The 15545-nt window shown below is 35.3% G+C and overlaps 1 protein-coding gene across 13 annotated transcripts in view; it reads right to left on the bottom strand.

The window, feature by feature from the left end:
- Positions 1–15545, bottom strand: part of SOX5 (SRY-box transcription factor 5) — a 976694-nt gene that overhangs the window by 195151 nt on the left and 765998 nt on the right. For 11 of the 13 annotated variants that reach the window (XM_032855263.1, XM_032855265.1, XM_032855259.1 and 8 more), the window contains one exon: positions 2725–2897. In XM_032855263.1, the coding sequence (XP_032711154.1) occupies positions 2725–2897 (173 nt within the window). Of the gene's footprint in view, positions 1–529; positions 620–2724; positions 2898–15545 lie in introns of those variants that run through there. The other 2 variants (XM_032855272.1, XM_032855271.1) reach the window with 1 other exon arrangement.

Genomic DNA, 15545 nt, shown 5'->3' with positions numbered 1-15545 from the left:
AATTCTCTCCTTTATTTATATCCCGTATCAACATCTACTATATATATATTACTTTATATAGTACTTGCCTGTTTACTACCTTTTCCTAATTAGAATTCAATACATTGGGGATTTTTGTCTGTTATTTTTTGCCCTATCCCAGTAACTAGAATACAACCTGGCATCAAACTGGTGCTCAATAGATATTTATTGAACGAAAAAAATGTAGAATGGAGCTCAGAGTCCAGTGGAAAGGCTGGTCAATGCACAAGTTCATTAACATCTCTAAGGGCTGTAATGGGAATATTAGAGTCCACAGAGTAGGGACACCCTACAATAAGTAGGGAGTTTTAGGAGGAGGGTCAGAAGAGCAGTTCTCAGGAGAAGATATACCTAACCTGAATCTTAAGGAGTAAGTTATTAAATGCCCTTCAGACATTTCCCTGTGTCCCGATAAAAAGATCAGTGACCACAAGAGTGGTGATTATGCATGCCAGCACTGCATGGTAGGGAAGATGCAGGGGAGTAAAATAGGCTCTAGAAACCTGACCTGAAGCCTTTCAGAAAGGATCTTCTCTCAGGCTTTGTAGGCATCATTGCTTAGCATCTTTCAACACAGGAGAGAAATTCTGGAAGAACCTAATGATTTCTAAAATTCCAAGGATAATGTCAAAAAGTGAAAAATTCTAGAATCCTTTGATGATATGTGGGGCCAGGATGTGAAAGAAAAGAAAGAGGACTTTGCTCTATTAGTGATTGCTCAGAAGTTTTAGGACAAATATGCCCTTAGACCCACCAAAGTAGTGATTCTCTACAAAGAAATATCCCTATCTGACCTACAGTTTCAGAAGCTCCTAGAATTTTCTTGAATTCAGATGTTTGAAAGCTTTGAGAGTTATGAACAAGAAAAGAGTAGTGTTTTTCTAGACTGTCACAGGTGAGCATTCTGAATTTTTATCATGGGGGTAAAGCAAGAGAAATATGGGCCATATTCAAGAACAGGCCAAATATATCTTTAAGGAAAATGATGAGGTATTTCATTAAACATGAGAGCTTCACCTTTCAAGCAGAGACAAACCACCAAGTAGGAAAGAGTAAACTGAAAGGGGGGTCTCTTCAAATGTAATATGCATATTTTTTCTTTCAACTCTGCTAGTTTGCATTTTGAAAACTGCTAAGAAGATTTTGTAGGGATGTGTGGACACACAAATACCCTTGATTAAATAATGGTCTTCTTCCACTTGGGAGGATGAATGGACAGAGCCCACAATATGGGATGGCAAAAGGGAGTTAGCCCCAGAAAAGATGTACCATGTATATATATAAATTCACCCTATGACACCCTCTTTCTTCTCTTCCCTTTGCTACTACTTCTAAGTAATAGTTCGTATACATTGCCTCCATTTTCCTACTACACACTTGTCCATTCTTACACCTCGTTTCTACTACTAAAGCTCCACAGAAGCCAGTCTTAAGAGGCCAACGATGAGAAACTAAATGACAAATCTGGTAGCTTTGTTATTCCGGAATTGTTCATTTTCCTTTCTCTACCAGGTATCTCCCAAGAGTCTACCCTTAGTTCCATTCCATTTTCTAATGATATCACCATTATTCTAATTTAGGGCTTACAAACCTGCCATCCCCTTGCATGAAACACTCTGGTTCCAGATAATAATATGGCTATCTCTTGTATATCATTTAGAGCTGAGCTCACTTGCCAGATCCAACCACCCAATCTAAGAAACACTGCCTTGCCATACCAGTCAATATTTATTAAATAACTCTAATTACATTTCATCAAATAACTTATCACTGTCTAAAATCATTTCATTCATTTCTCTTTTCCTTTGTTAATCCCCTCTTTCTTTCCTCTAGAATTTAGGGGGTCTATCTTTCTGGTTAATTGATATAGCCTCAGAAGTTAGCACCATGCCTGGCACATAAGAAGCATTTGATTATTTGTTGAATAAATGAATGAAACTTATCTACCCCCATGGTTTAAACTACCCTCTCTATGTAAATAAACTAAGAAATTTAGTTCAGCTCTCTTTTCCAAACCATCAATTGGTATTTCTAGCTGTTTTTTTATATACCTCCAGTTGGATAACCTCCCAAGAGCTCTAATTAAACACTACTAAAAACCACCTGGTTTTCCAAATTTGCCCTCCTCCTGACTTTACCCAACACCCAGGCTCAACATCTTTCCTCATCTTTTGCCCACTCAAAGAATTCAACTAATCATAATTTTCCCACTTGTTTATTCTTTTCTTCTCTTTTTCTGTGGTCATTTAGTTTAGATTCAAAACTATCTAGTTTAGATTCTCACTCATTATTGAATTTAATTTAATAGGCATCTAACTAAACTTCCTGGGCCATCATTAATTTACTTCACTTGTTGAATCCTACTTATTCTTCAAAGCTCATACCAAGCCCCTGTTGAATGAAATCTTTCATGGTATCTCTGACTGGAAAGGTTCTCCTGACACACCATGATACTATTTGGTGCTTCTCTCATAACCTAGCAGAACTTCACCTTGGTTATAATGATTTCCATGTTACATACCACTAAAGTAGTTGATAAGCTTTTGCAGATCAAAGTGTTTGCTTCCTTTGTATCTTTCTCTTTTATTTATTTATATGAGGTGGGAAGAAAGGTTTTTATTGATCTCTGTGTGCCTAAGAGAGTGTCCTATAAAGAGCAGGCAAAATGATGTCTAAGGAGTTTGTGTCCCAGCTCCTACTCACCTGTTCTTGTTGCTGTTTGGCCAACTCCATTTGCTGTCGCTGTTTCTCAATCTGAGAAGCAGCTAGTTTCTTCTGCTCATCGTGGGCAGCCAGTAGCTGCTCCCGCAGACTGGTCAGCTGATTGATCATACCCATGAGCTGCCTCTCCTTCTCAGCTAGGCTTTCGGGAGTCCCTGAAAATAACATGGCAATAAAACACACAAGAAAAGGGAAGTGAGAAGAGAGTGATTATTCAATGACAATGATTCTGTTGTACAGAGAACTATTCTAAATAGAAGGTTAACACACAAATACATGCTTACTTTCTTTCAGATTTTTTTAACTCCACAGTGAGAAGTGATGGCTATTTCCCTTTTATAAAATATCAGAATGAACAAATATTTTGACTTTTTATGTATGTCAAGTAATAATCTATAGTTTTTTAATTTTCACAAGTAAATAAAAAAATGGTTGGGTGAGCATCTACTATTTTAGTGTTCTATGCTGGGATCTGATGAAAATAAAAAGAAGCCTAGAGCACAGCTCCAGGCCCTAAGTAGTTTTTTAAATCAAAGAGGCAAGACAAAAATATGAATATTTAATAACCATAATTACTAGGAGATCAAGTTATTATTATCAGTAATATAGTTCTCCTTTTCTCAAAAAAAGAATCTTGAAGAATTAGAACCAAGGAATTCTATATTAAAAAGGAGAAAAAATCTAGCCAATCAAATTTTAGACATTTTCTCATATGCCACTCAGAGGCTTTCTTCAAAAATAGGATATAAATAGCAGGGAAAATATTCAAGATTGAGGGTATAAATTCGGGCTATCATGAAATAATGAAATACGGTTGAAAAACTAAGAGATCACATTATAGCCACCAAAGATTATAGTTAAATTCAAGACTTGGAAAAGAAGTCACAGCAGTCATTTACAATTTAAAAAAAAAAAAAAAAGACATGCTCAGGGTATTTAAAACATGCTATGAATCTTCTTTGTCAGGTTAAAATACTTATTTGATACATCAAAAATGTGAACTGTTCACTGAAACAGGAACAATATCACTTTTAATTGTTCTTTTAAGATTCACCAGATAGACAAGACCCCTATGGTAAAGTACTCACAGCAGGAGAGAACATACTTTTTAATTACAATTTTCACTTTTAATATAAGACACTAAGCACTATTTTAATAATGCATTTGCCACCTGTATATGTAATTAGATAGAAGGATCTGTTATAAACTCAGTCACCCTTCCCCATCCCACTATATTTCTCTCCAAAAATTTATGTTGAAAAAGCATGTGCTTTTTAGGAAGTCGTAGCTATAGTTAGTGGCTTATAATTTTCACAGGCCCATTTGGGGATGGAAATAAAGTTTCTAATATAATTCAGATAGGCTAGAGAATAAATATCTAGAAAAGAAATTATGAGTGAATAGAAGTCTTATTCTTTATTATGAATACCTAGCATTATTTAGGGCAGGTGCCCAATAAATTATTACTAATAACTCATCACACTTTAGATATTTGGATTCCACTGAGAACACTTATTGTAAGAATAACAATATGATTGTTGCAATTAGAATTCTAAAAATAATATATATATGGGGAGTTTATATATATATATATATATATATATACTGGGGAATTTTTTAAATAAAATATTAAAATGATGGTATAATGTATATCTCCACACATCATTAGAAAACACATTTGTAGGATACCTACTTAGAAAAGTACTACACATCAGGCCTTATAATCCTCATTATCTTCAAGGGATAATTTCATTTTTTTTTTAAGATTTTATTTATTTATTTGACAGAGAGAGATCACAAGTAGGCGGAGAGGCAGGCAGAGAGAGAGAGAGGAGGAAGCGGGCTCCCTGCCGAGCAGAGAGCCCTATTCGGGGCTCGATCCCAGGACCCTGAGATCATAACTTGAGCCAAAGGCAGAGGCTTAACCCATTGAGCCACCCAGGCGCCCCAAGGGATAATTTCATTTTTAAAAATCTAGCCCAGAGGCATCTGGGTGGCTCAGTCAGTTAAGCATCCAACTCTTGATTTTGGCTTAGGTCATGATCTCAGGGAATTGGGATTGAGCCTGGCATCAGACTCTGTGCTGGGCGTGGGGCCTCCTTAAGATTCTCTCTCTCCCTTTCCCTTCTTCCTCCCTCTCTAAAAAACAAACAACAACAAACAAAAAACCTAGATGAAGAAAACTACAAGAAATGAAGGTAAGTATTTAAAAATGTTTTAGGGGTGCCTGGGTGGCTCACACGTTAGGCGTCTGCCTTCGGCTCAGGTCATAATCCCAGGGTCATGGGATTGAGCCCTGTATACTGCTCCCTGCTCAGCGGGAAACCGACTTCTCCTTCTCCTGTTCCCCCAGCTTGTGTTCCCTCTCTCACTGTGTCTCTCTCTGTCAAATAAATATGTAGTATCTTTAAGAAAAGATTATTGTTAAAAAAATAAAAATGTTTTAAATGAAATATTAGAAATAATCTCAATGTCAAATGGGAATAACTAAATAATTATGGAACATCCAGATTGTAGGGTATTTTGCACCCATGAAAAACCTATTTTTTAAGAATATTTAATGGTATGGAAACTTGTTCATAATATAAAACTAGGTGAAAAAACTGGCTAGAAATAAACATTTGTGAAAAGGAAACCTACTGAATGTGAGAAAATTATATATCTGATAAAAAGTTGATATCCAACATAAATAAAGAACTCATACAACTCAACAGCAAACAAAACAAAATAAAACAAATAAATAAAATCCAATCCAATTAAAAAAAAAAGGGCAGAGAATATAAATATTTTTCCAAAGAAGACATACAGAAGGCCAGCAGGTACATGAAGGGATTCTCAGCATCACTAATCATCAGGGTAAGGCAATTTAAAACCGCAATGAGATCTCACCTCGTATCTGACAGAATCACTATTAACTAAAAAGAAATTACAATCATCGGCAAGAATGTGGGGAAAAGGGGACTTTTGTGCACTGTTGGTGGGAATGTAAATTGGTGCAGCTATTATGAAAAATAGTATGAATATTTTTCAAAAAATTAAAAAATAGAACTATCATATGATCCAGCAATTTCACTTCTGGATATTTATTCAAAGAAAAACGAACACACTGACTCGAAAAGATATATGAGCCCCCATATATAGCAGCGTTTTTTATAATAGCCATGATATAAAAACAGCCTATGTCCATTGATGGACGAATGGATAAAGAAGATACTCTAAACGCACACACACACACACACACACACACACACACACATACTGGAATATTATTCAGTGTTAAAAAATAATAAAATCTTGCCATTTGTGACAATACAAATAAACCTTACAGGCACTATACTAAGTGAAATAAGTCAGACAAAGACAAACACGATATGATCTCAATTATATGTGGTATCTGAAAAAAAAAAAAGAGAGAAACAAAAATCCAACCTAATAAATTCAGGAACAGATTAGGTAGTTGCTAGAGGTAGGAATAAGGGGTGCATGGAAGGGGTGAAAGGGGTCAAAGCATACAAACCTTCAGTTATAAAATAAATCAGTCATGGGTGTGTCATGTACAGTGTGGTGACTATAGTCATAATACTGTACTGCATATTTGAAAGTTGCTAAGAAAGTAGGTCTTAAAAGTTCTCATCACAAGAAAAAAAAATTTGGAACTATGTATGGTGATGGATGTTAATCAGACTTATTGTGATTATTTCAAAATATACACAAATTATATTGTACCCCTGAAACAAATACAATATTGCTTGTCAGTTATACCTCAATTTAAAAAAAGAAAGAAAATATTTGTACAAAAATCTCAATGTATGCACATATCTCTATTTACAGACAAAAAGACTAGAAAATCTATGTATTAATAGTGGTTATTTCCAGGTGATGGAATTATAAGCCACTTTAACATTTTCATACTTTTAAAGAAAATGTTCTAAATTACATTATTATTTACATACTTAGAAAAATAGATTTCATGTATAATATGTGGAAATATAACTTAGAAGTTTAAGGTGACATTATTCATTTACATAACTAGTGTAATACCAATGTGTAAAGAAATATTTTTGTTTGTTGATGAGTATAAGCAAATATCATTTTGACATTCAGTATATGAAAGATTAACAACATCCCTTTGTCTTCACTTATTTATATTTCAATGATTCTCAGATACACATTTTGTATATTTTAAACTCTCTGAGTCTTACAATGAATACTGTCTCAAAGTCAATGAAATATTAAGGTTTATGCCAACCCTGAGTTTGTCCTCCAGCCCTAGTCACTTACTTATAGATGCAGAACAGGTATCTCTGAATGCAGATCTCGGTTTTAAAATTCAACATGTATAAGGTGGGGCTCTGCCTTTCCCCGTTTTTTTAAAGAATTATCACTCAAACAACATTCTAAGTTAGAAATATTAACATCATCCTCAATTCTCTTCTCAACTACCCATCCTCCTGTATGCATTATATCAACAAATCGTGATAATTTTTTTTCTCAAAATAGCTTTGTGGCAGTTTTAACTTTAATTAGTCAAATGTATTTCTGCAATATTACTATGTTCACATGAGTAAATAACCAGTGATAACAAAAGGGTATACAGTGAAAGATCTCTGAATACTGTTCCTTCAGAGTAATAATAACTGCAATTATTATCATACTCTTATAACTGTAGATTCAAGCATATATCAGAATACTTCTATACTTGTCTACCAGAGCTGCTGTAACAAAGTACCACAGATTGGGTGGCTTAAACAACAGAAATTTATATTTATTGACTAGAAGTCCAAGACTAAGTTGTCAGCAGATTGTTCCTTCTGAGGGTTATGAGAGAAGGAGCTGTTCCAAACATTTCTCCTTAGCTTGTAGATGGCCATCTTCTTCCAGTGTCTTCATGTCGTTTCCTCTTCTTATAAAGACAGCAGTCATATTGAATTAGGATTCACCCTAATGGCCTCATTTTAACTTAACTACGTCTATACAGACCTTATTTCCAAGTACAGTCATATTCTGAGGTACTAGATGTTAGAACTTGAACATATGAATTTTTAGAGGGTTACAATTCAAGCCACAACAATTTCCTTTACAAAAAGGACACCATAACATAAATGCTGTTTTAACAACTGAAACACCCAGGTGCCACTCAAATGTTATTTTAGACTATGTAGGGAGAACTCTTGTTCCAGTCTTCCTCCTCATTTCCACAGACATTTCTCATCTTTTCATGAATTGTTGTAGCAACCTGGGGCCTGAACTCACACCCTAAGATCAAGACCTGAGCTGAGATCAGGAATTGGACACTCAATGGACTGAGCCACTGAGGTACCCCTGGAGCCTTTAATAGAGCTTCCTGTCACTAATTTTTATCTCTACAAGTCTATCCTCAAACTGGCACCAAAATTATCTTCCTAGAAAAACCAATCTTCTCATGCAACTACTGTTTAAACACCTCCACTTTTTCCTCATTGCCTTTGGATAATATGTCAATTCATTCTTAAGAATGAATAAGGTCCTTCTAAGTATGATCCAACCTCTCACTTTCTTTGTTCATCCTAAATTCTAGTCATAATGAATTTTCTACCATCCTCCACAAAGGACACCATCCTTCATAAGTGTTTTACCTTGGCCATCCCCTCTCTAAACATTCATTCTTCATGTTCCAGGTCATGTGTCTTGTTCTTTAAGACTCATATACTGACTCTAATAACAGTTGTTCCCTTCTTTTGAAACTCACACAGTGGATATCTTTATTATATTATTTAATCATTATATTATAATGATTTCAAAGTTATTTTCACATTTGTTTCCTAAAGTTAGCAGAGATAGCTGTGACTGCAACAATTGTAAATTACCAACTCTTATACCCTCATTACCTACTAGAAGACCTGGCATATAGCAAATTATCTAAAATTTTAATGACTAAATCACTTCCCTTTAAACTACTTTCAGGTTTAGGAATGCCATATAGCTGAGAGAAATGGGGAGATGTATTATCTTACATGAGTTATGCTAAAGTTCTGGTTTGGGCTTAAGAGTTGAGCCAAGGAACTTAAGTTTTGCAAAAGAAAATTTCCCCACTTTTATAAAAGTACTAAATTAAGATGGAATAAGCTCTACAGCTTCATCTCTAAATCATCATGGTGTTCATAACAATTCTCTCCCAGTGCATGGGGAAGGTACAATAAGTGGTCTATGAATACTAGAGAAACTAAGAGTCACAAAATAATGTATGACTTTAAGTGTGTATGTGTGTGTGTGTGTGTTGTGTGTGTACACAACATCACTGGAAAACCCAGCAGACTCCCAAACAAAAAGAGGAGCTACTGTTTCTTCACTCAGATTTAGATTTTTGAGAATCATACAAGTATCAAGCACTATGGGGGCGCAAGCTTGTATCTATGGTCTAGTTCAAGAGATTCAGATAGCTAGTGATATGAGTTCATGTTTGTGTGTGCCACTGATAGTAATTTATTCCAATGTTTCATTTGTTTGCACTCTTAAGTGTTTTAATCTATGCTAGTCCTGCTTCGATTCCCTTGGAATTAGGGATTATTGAGGTAAGAGGCAAACATCTTCTGTTTCAGTTCTTCCCACTGCCTGATAACTCTAGTCATGGTAATTGCTTGAGTGGTTGCTGTAGTCCTGAATGTTCCACAGAAGTACAGGTCAGAACATTCCTTAGTGTAATGTGACACAAGTCATGAAGGAAGGGAACCAGTTTTAGTTATACTCCCTTGGTAAGAGATATCACTATCCATATATTGTTAAATTCTTTCATCTTCCTCATTTTTCATATATAATTCATTGGGAATCCTATCAACTCTCAAACATAGAAATTAGTCCATGAGTCTTTATTTCCAGTACAATCTCTTAACCCAGGCCATCATAATCTCTTGCCTTCACTATTACAATTGTTTTCTACCCATTCTCCCCTTCAACTTCTTCTCCTACTAGAAGCTATTCTCCAAGCAAAAGTTCAGAGCGATCCATTTACTTTTTTTTCTATTTTATTTTACCTTTTTTCTTTTCAGTGTTCCAACATTCATTGTTTATGCACCACACCCAGTGCTCCATGCAATATGTGCCCTCCTTAATACCCAGCACCAGGCCCACCCAACCCCCAATCCATCTCCCCTCTCAAACCCTCAGTTTGTTTCTCAGAGTCAGAGGGATCCATTTAGAAAAGTAAATCAGATCATGTCACATACCTGTTTAAAATCATTTCTTAGCTTACACTGCACAGAGAATAAAATCCAAACTCCCTACCTTAACAAAACCCCGAATGATCTAGCTCTCATCTTCTCTGGCATCATCTCTTCCATTTCTCTTTTGTAAAAGTGCTTCAGTCACCTGGCCTCCTTTGAGTTCTTCCAGTACCAATACACAAAGTTTAAATGTGTTCAAGAGCATTTTTTAAAAAGTTGTTCCCATATTAGAGTCTTTGCACTCCAATTGTTTCCCATGGGAAAGTCTTGTCCTAGATCAAGATTTCTCAGTCTTGGCACTGTTGATATTTTGGATTAGACAGTTCCTTTTCTGGGGACTGTGCTGAGCAGCATCTCTGGCTAGATGCTAGTAGTAGTTCCCACCTAGTGGTAATAACCCAAAATGTTTCCAGACAATGCCAAATTTCCCCTGGTAGAGAACCCCCTCAAATGATGGATTTTTCTCTTTCATTCCTTTTGCATATACCCAAAGAGTTTGTTCTATGTCCCTCACACTATTCTAGGTGTTGGGGATACCACAGTGTCTAGGCCAGACAAAAATGTCTCTGCTTCAGAGACCTTACATTGAAACGGAAAAGATAGTAAATTATCAGATACAACCAGATAGTAATTTAGATGTCAACTCCTCAGACGGGTCTCTCTTGAACAATGAAATTAAGGAAGCCACAATCTCATTTTCGGCCACATCATTTAATTTTTATTCAGTTTATAGTAGTTAACACCACATGCTGTATTTTATCAACATAGTCACTTAGTTATTGACACTTCCATAGAGTATATGCTTTAGGATAGCAGAATACTAGTTTGTTTTGATCAATGCTGGATGCCCAGCATCTACAGAGTAATGCCTAGGACAAAGTAAACATCCCATCACAACTTGTTAAATAAATAAAGTAAACTTCATGAGAACAGAGAAAAGCCCTTGATTGACTGATAACGCGCAATTCTATGCATAAGGAAAACCCTCATCAGGATGACTCAAATTGAAAATGATCTTGAACACATTTAAAAATAATAATAAAAAAAATCTGTGGAAGCTGACATTTCCCCAATATTGTTTTATTCCACTCAAATGAAATAGATACATGGCTTGAAATTAAATGATCAAAATCAAAGTAAATTGCTAGGCGTTATTATCCAAATAAAGGAAAGGTAAGAGTAAACTTACTCAAGAAGAAGGGGAAAGGCCTAGAATTTTGAGACACTAAAAGTAAACTGGGGATTATGTTTCTTCCTTCAAAAATTTGCCACAAATTTAATTCTTTGTTACAAAGCAACAGCCAATCTTTTCAGGGTTTTGTTTATTTGTTTGTTTTCTCCCTTCAGCAATTGGTGTTAGACTATCAGTATTATAATTTGGATTAGACTTTATTTTATTTTATTTTACTTTTTAAGAAAGATTTTATTTATTTATTTGACAGACAGAGATCACAAGTAGACAGAGTGGTGGGCAGAGAGAGAGAAGGAAGCAGGCTCCCTGCTGAGCAGAGAGCCCGATGCAGGGCTTGATCCCAGAACCTTGGGATCATGACCTAAGCCGAAGGCAGAGGCTTTAACCCACTGAGCCACCCAGGCACTCCAAGACTTTATTTTAATTTTTTTAGTAGAAATATTGTTGTTCTCAACTGGTGCTCCACTTGAAGAATCTAAAAATCATTAGTTGTCCTGCCTTTAAAAATTCTGCCTAATGAAAGGGGCTCTACTATACTGTAAGCTTTAAAAGGGCAGAAACCTGTCTACTCTACTTGCTACCATTCTATCTCCAGAACATAGCACATAGCAAGACAGCAATATTTGTTAAATGAACTAAAAATATAATGAATAAAAACTAACTTAAATTAATCTAAATGTACAAGTAAAGCTTTTTTCAGTGACCCTTTTTTTTTTTAATTAACATATAATGTATTATTCGTTTCAGCGGTACAGGTCTGGGATTCATCAGTCTTACGTAATACCCAGGGCTCATTACAACATATACCCTCCCCAGTGTCCATCACTCTTATTGAACAAAAGAGAAAAGGCAGATTCCCTCATCAAAGGTATTAGTGGCATCATTCCAATTCATTAAAGGAGTATTTGTTGGGTTAGCCAACTTATAAACATCTATGAATTGGTCTTTTTCATTAAGAACAAATTTAATCAAACTTTGATAAAATTTAGCTACCTACCCTTTACTGCTACATAATACCCTGAGAGGTTAGAGTCAATTAAAATTATATAAGGAACACCATTATTTATTACATGATGGAATAAAGTAACTGATATTCTACCTTACCCTGCCAATACTATACATATTCTTACCTTACAGATTTCTATAATTATTTTGGAAAAAAAACAGTAGTTTTTGGTTTTTTGCTTCAAAGATCTTAAAAAGAGGCCTTCAGCCTGGATTTCAATATATCTACTATAGGAAGCTTTCAGTTATAAGGCAACTGACATAAGAATGAAATGGAACATTGACAAGTAGCTATGATCTTTACCATTGTTATCCTATGGCTGATGCTTTGCTTCTGAGATATTATAAACAAGATGTGTGCATTATCACTTTCGTAGTGAAAGCAAGGGTTGTTCATGTTCCTTTTTTATTTCTTACTCTATACTATTTCTTATTATGAATATTTACCTTTAATGGAAATTATAATTTTACAAACTTTCCCAAGATTATTCCATCCACCTCCTCCGATATTGTATTTAAAATGTAAAAAAAAAAAAAAACAAAAAAAAAAACAGTTGTTGGGTCTTTTGTTGTTGTTGTTGGTTTTTTTTTTAAAGATTTTATTTATTTATTTGACAGAGAGAGACACAGCAATAGAGGAAACACAAGCAGGGGTAGTGGGAGAGGGAGAAGCAGGATCCCCGCCGACCAGGGAGCCCGATGTGGGACTCGATCCCAGGACTGTGGGATCATGAACTGAGTCGAAGACAGACGCTTAACAGACCAAGCCACTCAGGTGCCACCTGGGTTTTTTTGTTGTTGTTAAATCACATTAACTTTGCCACATTTACAGACTTTAATGTAGTCAATAATAATCTTCTCAAAACAAGCATTTTTATGGTCATCCTTTCATCGAATAAAACTGGGTCCCAAACTTTGGGCCAATGGTAAATGAGTAGTATGCAAGGGAAAGGTAAATATATATATAAGCTAACAATACAAAACAGTGTGTGCGTGCTAAGGGATAGATCTAAGCACAGAACAGAATATCCTGACTGCATCTCAGAGGGCGCTGCATCCAGCTGTGTTGGGTCTGGAAATGTTTTCAAGTTTTAAAGGATTTTAGAGATCATCCATTCCAACTTTACTGAGGAGAGACTGCCAAGCACCATGCAAAGAGCACAGGCTTTGAAGACAGGCAGGATTAGGTTCACATCTTGACTCTGTCACAACTCAAGTATGTGGTTTTGGATAATTAATCTCTCTCTCCTCTCTCTCTCTCTCTCTCTCTCTCCCTGTCTCCACGTCTTACTATGTAAACTGGGAATAAAATGTCTCTGTCACAATAATTTTGTAAGGAAAATGCTTACAAGGTGCTTGTACGTAAACGGGCATGTAATCAATAGTAATCTGTAACTGTTTTTTAAATGAGCAGAGGAGGCAATAAACGAAAAAAGAGTTAAACTGATTTCCACAAGTCTGTGGAAGAATTGCGGCAATATGACACTAGTTTTGCTTTTTTTGTTTTGTTTAGTTTTGTTTTATTACATCATGCTTCCCTAGGAAGAAAAATGGAGTTTAAAAGAGGAAAGAGTTTCAGGTTAATTCCATCATCTAATAATTTGCATAGTATAAGTTTTGGAGTCCATATCTACAAGAAAAAAATTATGGTTTTAAAATTATTTCAATTTTAGAATCTTCACATCCCTTGCACAAATGAATACTTATTAAATGAATGAATGTATTTTTAAACGAGAAAAAAATGTTCAGGAAGGCGTATTTTCATTTTCACATACAGAATCAGATTTAATATGTAAGAGCATCTGTTTAAAACATGCATTATTGGGGCTCCTGCATGGCTCAGTTTGTTAAGCATCTGACTCTTGGTTTTGACTCAGGTCATGATCTCACCGGTCATGCAATGAGCCCTTCATTGAGCTTTGCTCAGTGGGGAATCTGCTTGAAGAATCTCTCTCTTTGCCCCTTTCCCTATTTGCTCTCTCTTTCTCTATAATAAAATAAATAAATCTTTTAAAAATTTAAAAATAAAAAATAAAACATGCATCATTAAGTACCTTCTTTGAAAGGTATATAAAACTTCTTAATTCGTGGACTAGATCATCAATACAGAAATCAATGAGATCCCGTGTCTGACCATTCTCTTTCCATCACTTACTATGTTTATACACTGGCATAAAGCCTCTGGCATTCTGGAACAGAGTAAGTCGCTGATGGGCAGAAAAGAGAAAGTCACTTTTTTGCTTTTACAGACCTTGCCAAACTTACTTTAAAACCTTATATGCTGTGGACTGGTAGTCTTTCTCCGGTTCTCACAAAGTAGGTTGTTTGTTTTGTTTTGTTTTTTAAGTGAACACATTACTCATAAGCAACCACAGAGGAACTATAAAACAAGCTTAGTAGATTAAAAACATTAAGCATTCACTTTATTTAGAAGTAAATGACCGTATGTTACGAACCTTCCTCACAGCTAACTCTTGCAATGAACAAATTTCAGATGCAACAGTTCCCTCAAAAAGTAATCAACATTTCCAACTCCTTTACAAAAATGTACAGAAATATTTTTTAGGTTAAGGTGCAAATGAAATAAGTCAAAAAGTTATTATTAGCAAAACCTGTGATTCTTAGTTTTCTTGATTTTAAAAGAAAGGATTTAAAACAGCTTTCAAAGTGTTACAAACCCTTACATACTTAAACTGGGATTTTAGTTTCCATGTTTCAAATTTAAAAATTCTAATGATCCCCTACTAGATTTGTTACCTGGGAACTGATTCTTATTCCAAGCCTGATTGTTTACAAATTCTCTAATGTTATTTGGACAGGATTATCTCTTTCAAGCCACATACTGAATCCATATATCTCTTTTATCTCAAAATGTTAAGTCACCTACCAGAGGATCTACTTTAACCCACATGTTGAATCTAAAAGCATGTATTTATCCTGAGTTCTAAGAGGCCAAAGTGTCACTGAATAGGTTATTTCCTCGAATCTGTTACTGGCATTCTAGAGCAGTCGGATGTTTGCCTTTATGTTCCATCTTCTAGAAAGAACAAAATTATAGCTTTTTAAAAAGCAAATTTTTTATTATACCAACTGCAGCTAGCATTTTTCTGAATACCGGATAAAACACTTTCCCGGACTAAATTAATGCCTTCTGAGCATGGTGAGAAAGGGTCTTCCAGGGATACCAGTGGGAAAGAAACCAGGCTCTGAAGAATTCTTTACATAAGGCAGGTGGGGAAACTGATCTGGCCTCACCTGAGGGACCTAGAGAGGAAAGCTTTTCTAACTTCACCAAGATAGAATTATTTGAGAGAATTCTGCATGCAGATTTTTGGGTCACAATTCTACAAAAAAAAAAAAAAAAATTTAAGTCCATAAAATACTAACTCTGCAAAGACTTTATTAAA

This window comes from Lontra canadensis, unplaced genomic scaffold (assembly GCF_010015895.1).
Source record: "Lontra canadensis isolate GAN:19392208 unplaced genomic scaffold, GSC_riverotter_1.0 scaffold9, whole genome shotgun sequence".
Classification (NCBI taxonomy): Eukaryota; Metazoa; Chordata; class Mammalia; order Carnivora; family Mustelidae; genus Lontra; species Lontra canadensis.
Note: the sequence above shows the minus strand (reverse complement) of the source record. Positions and strands in the feature narration are given on the sequence as shown.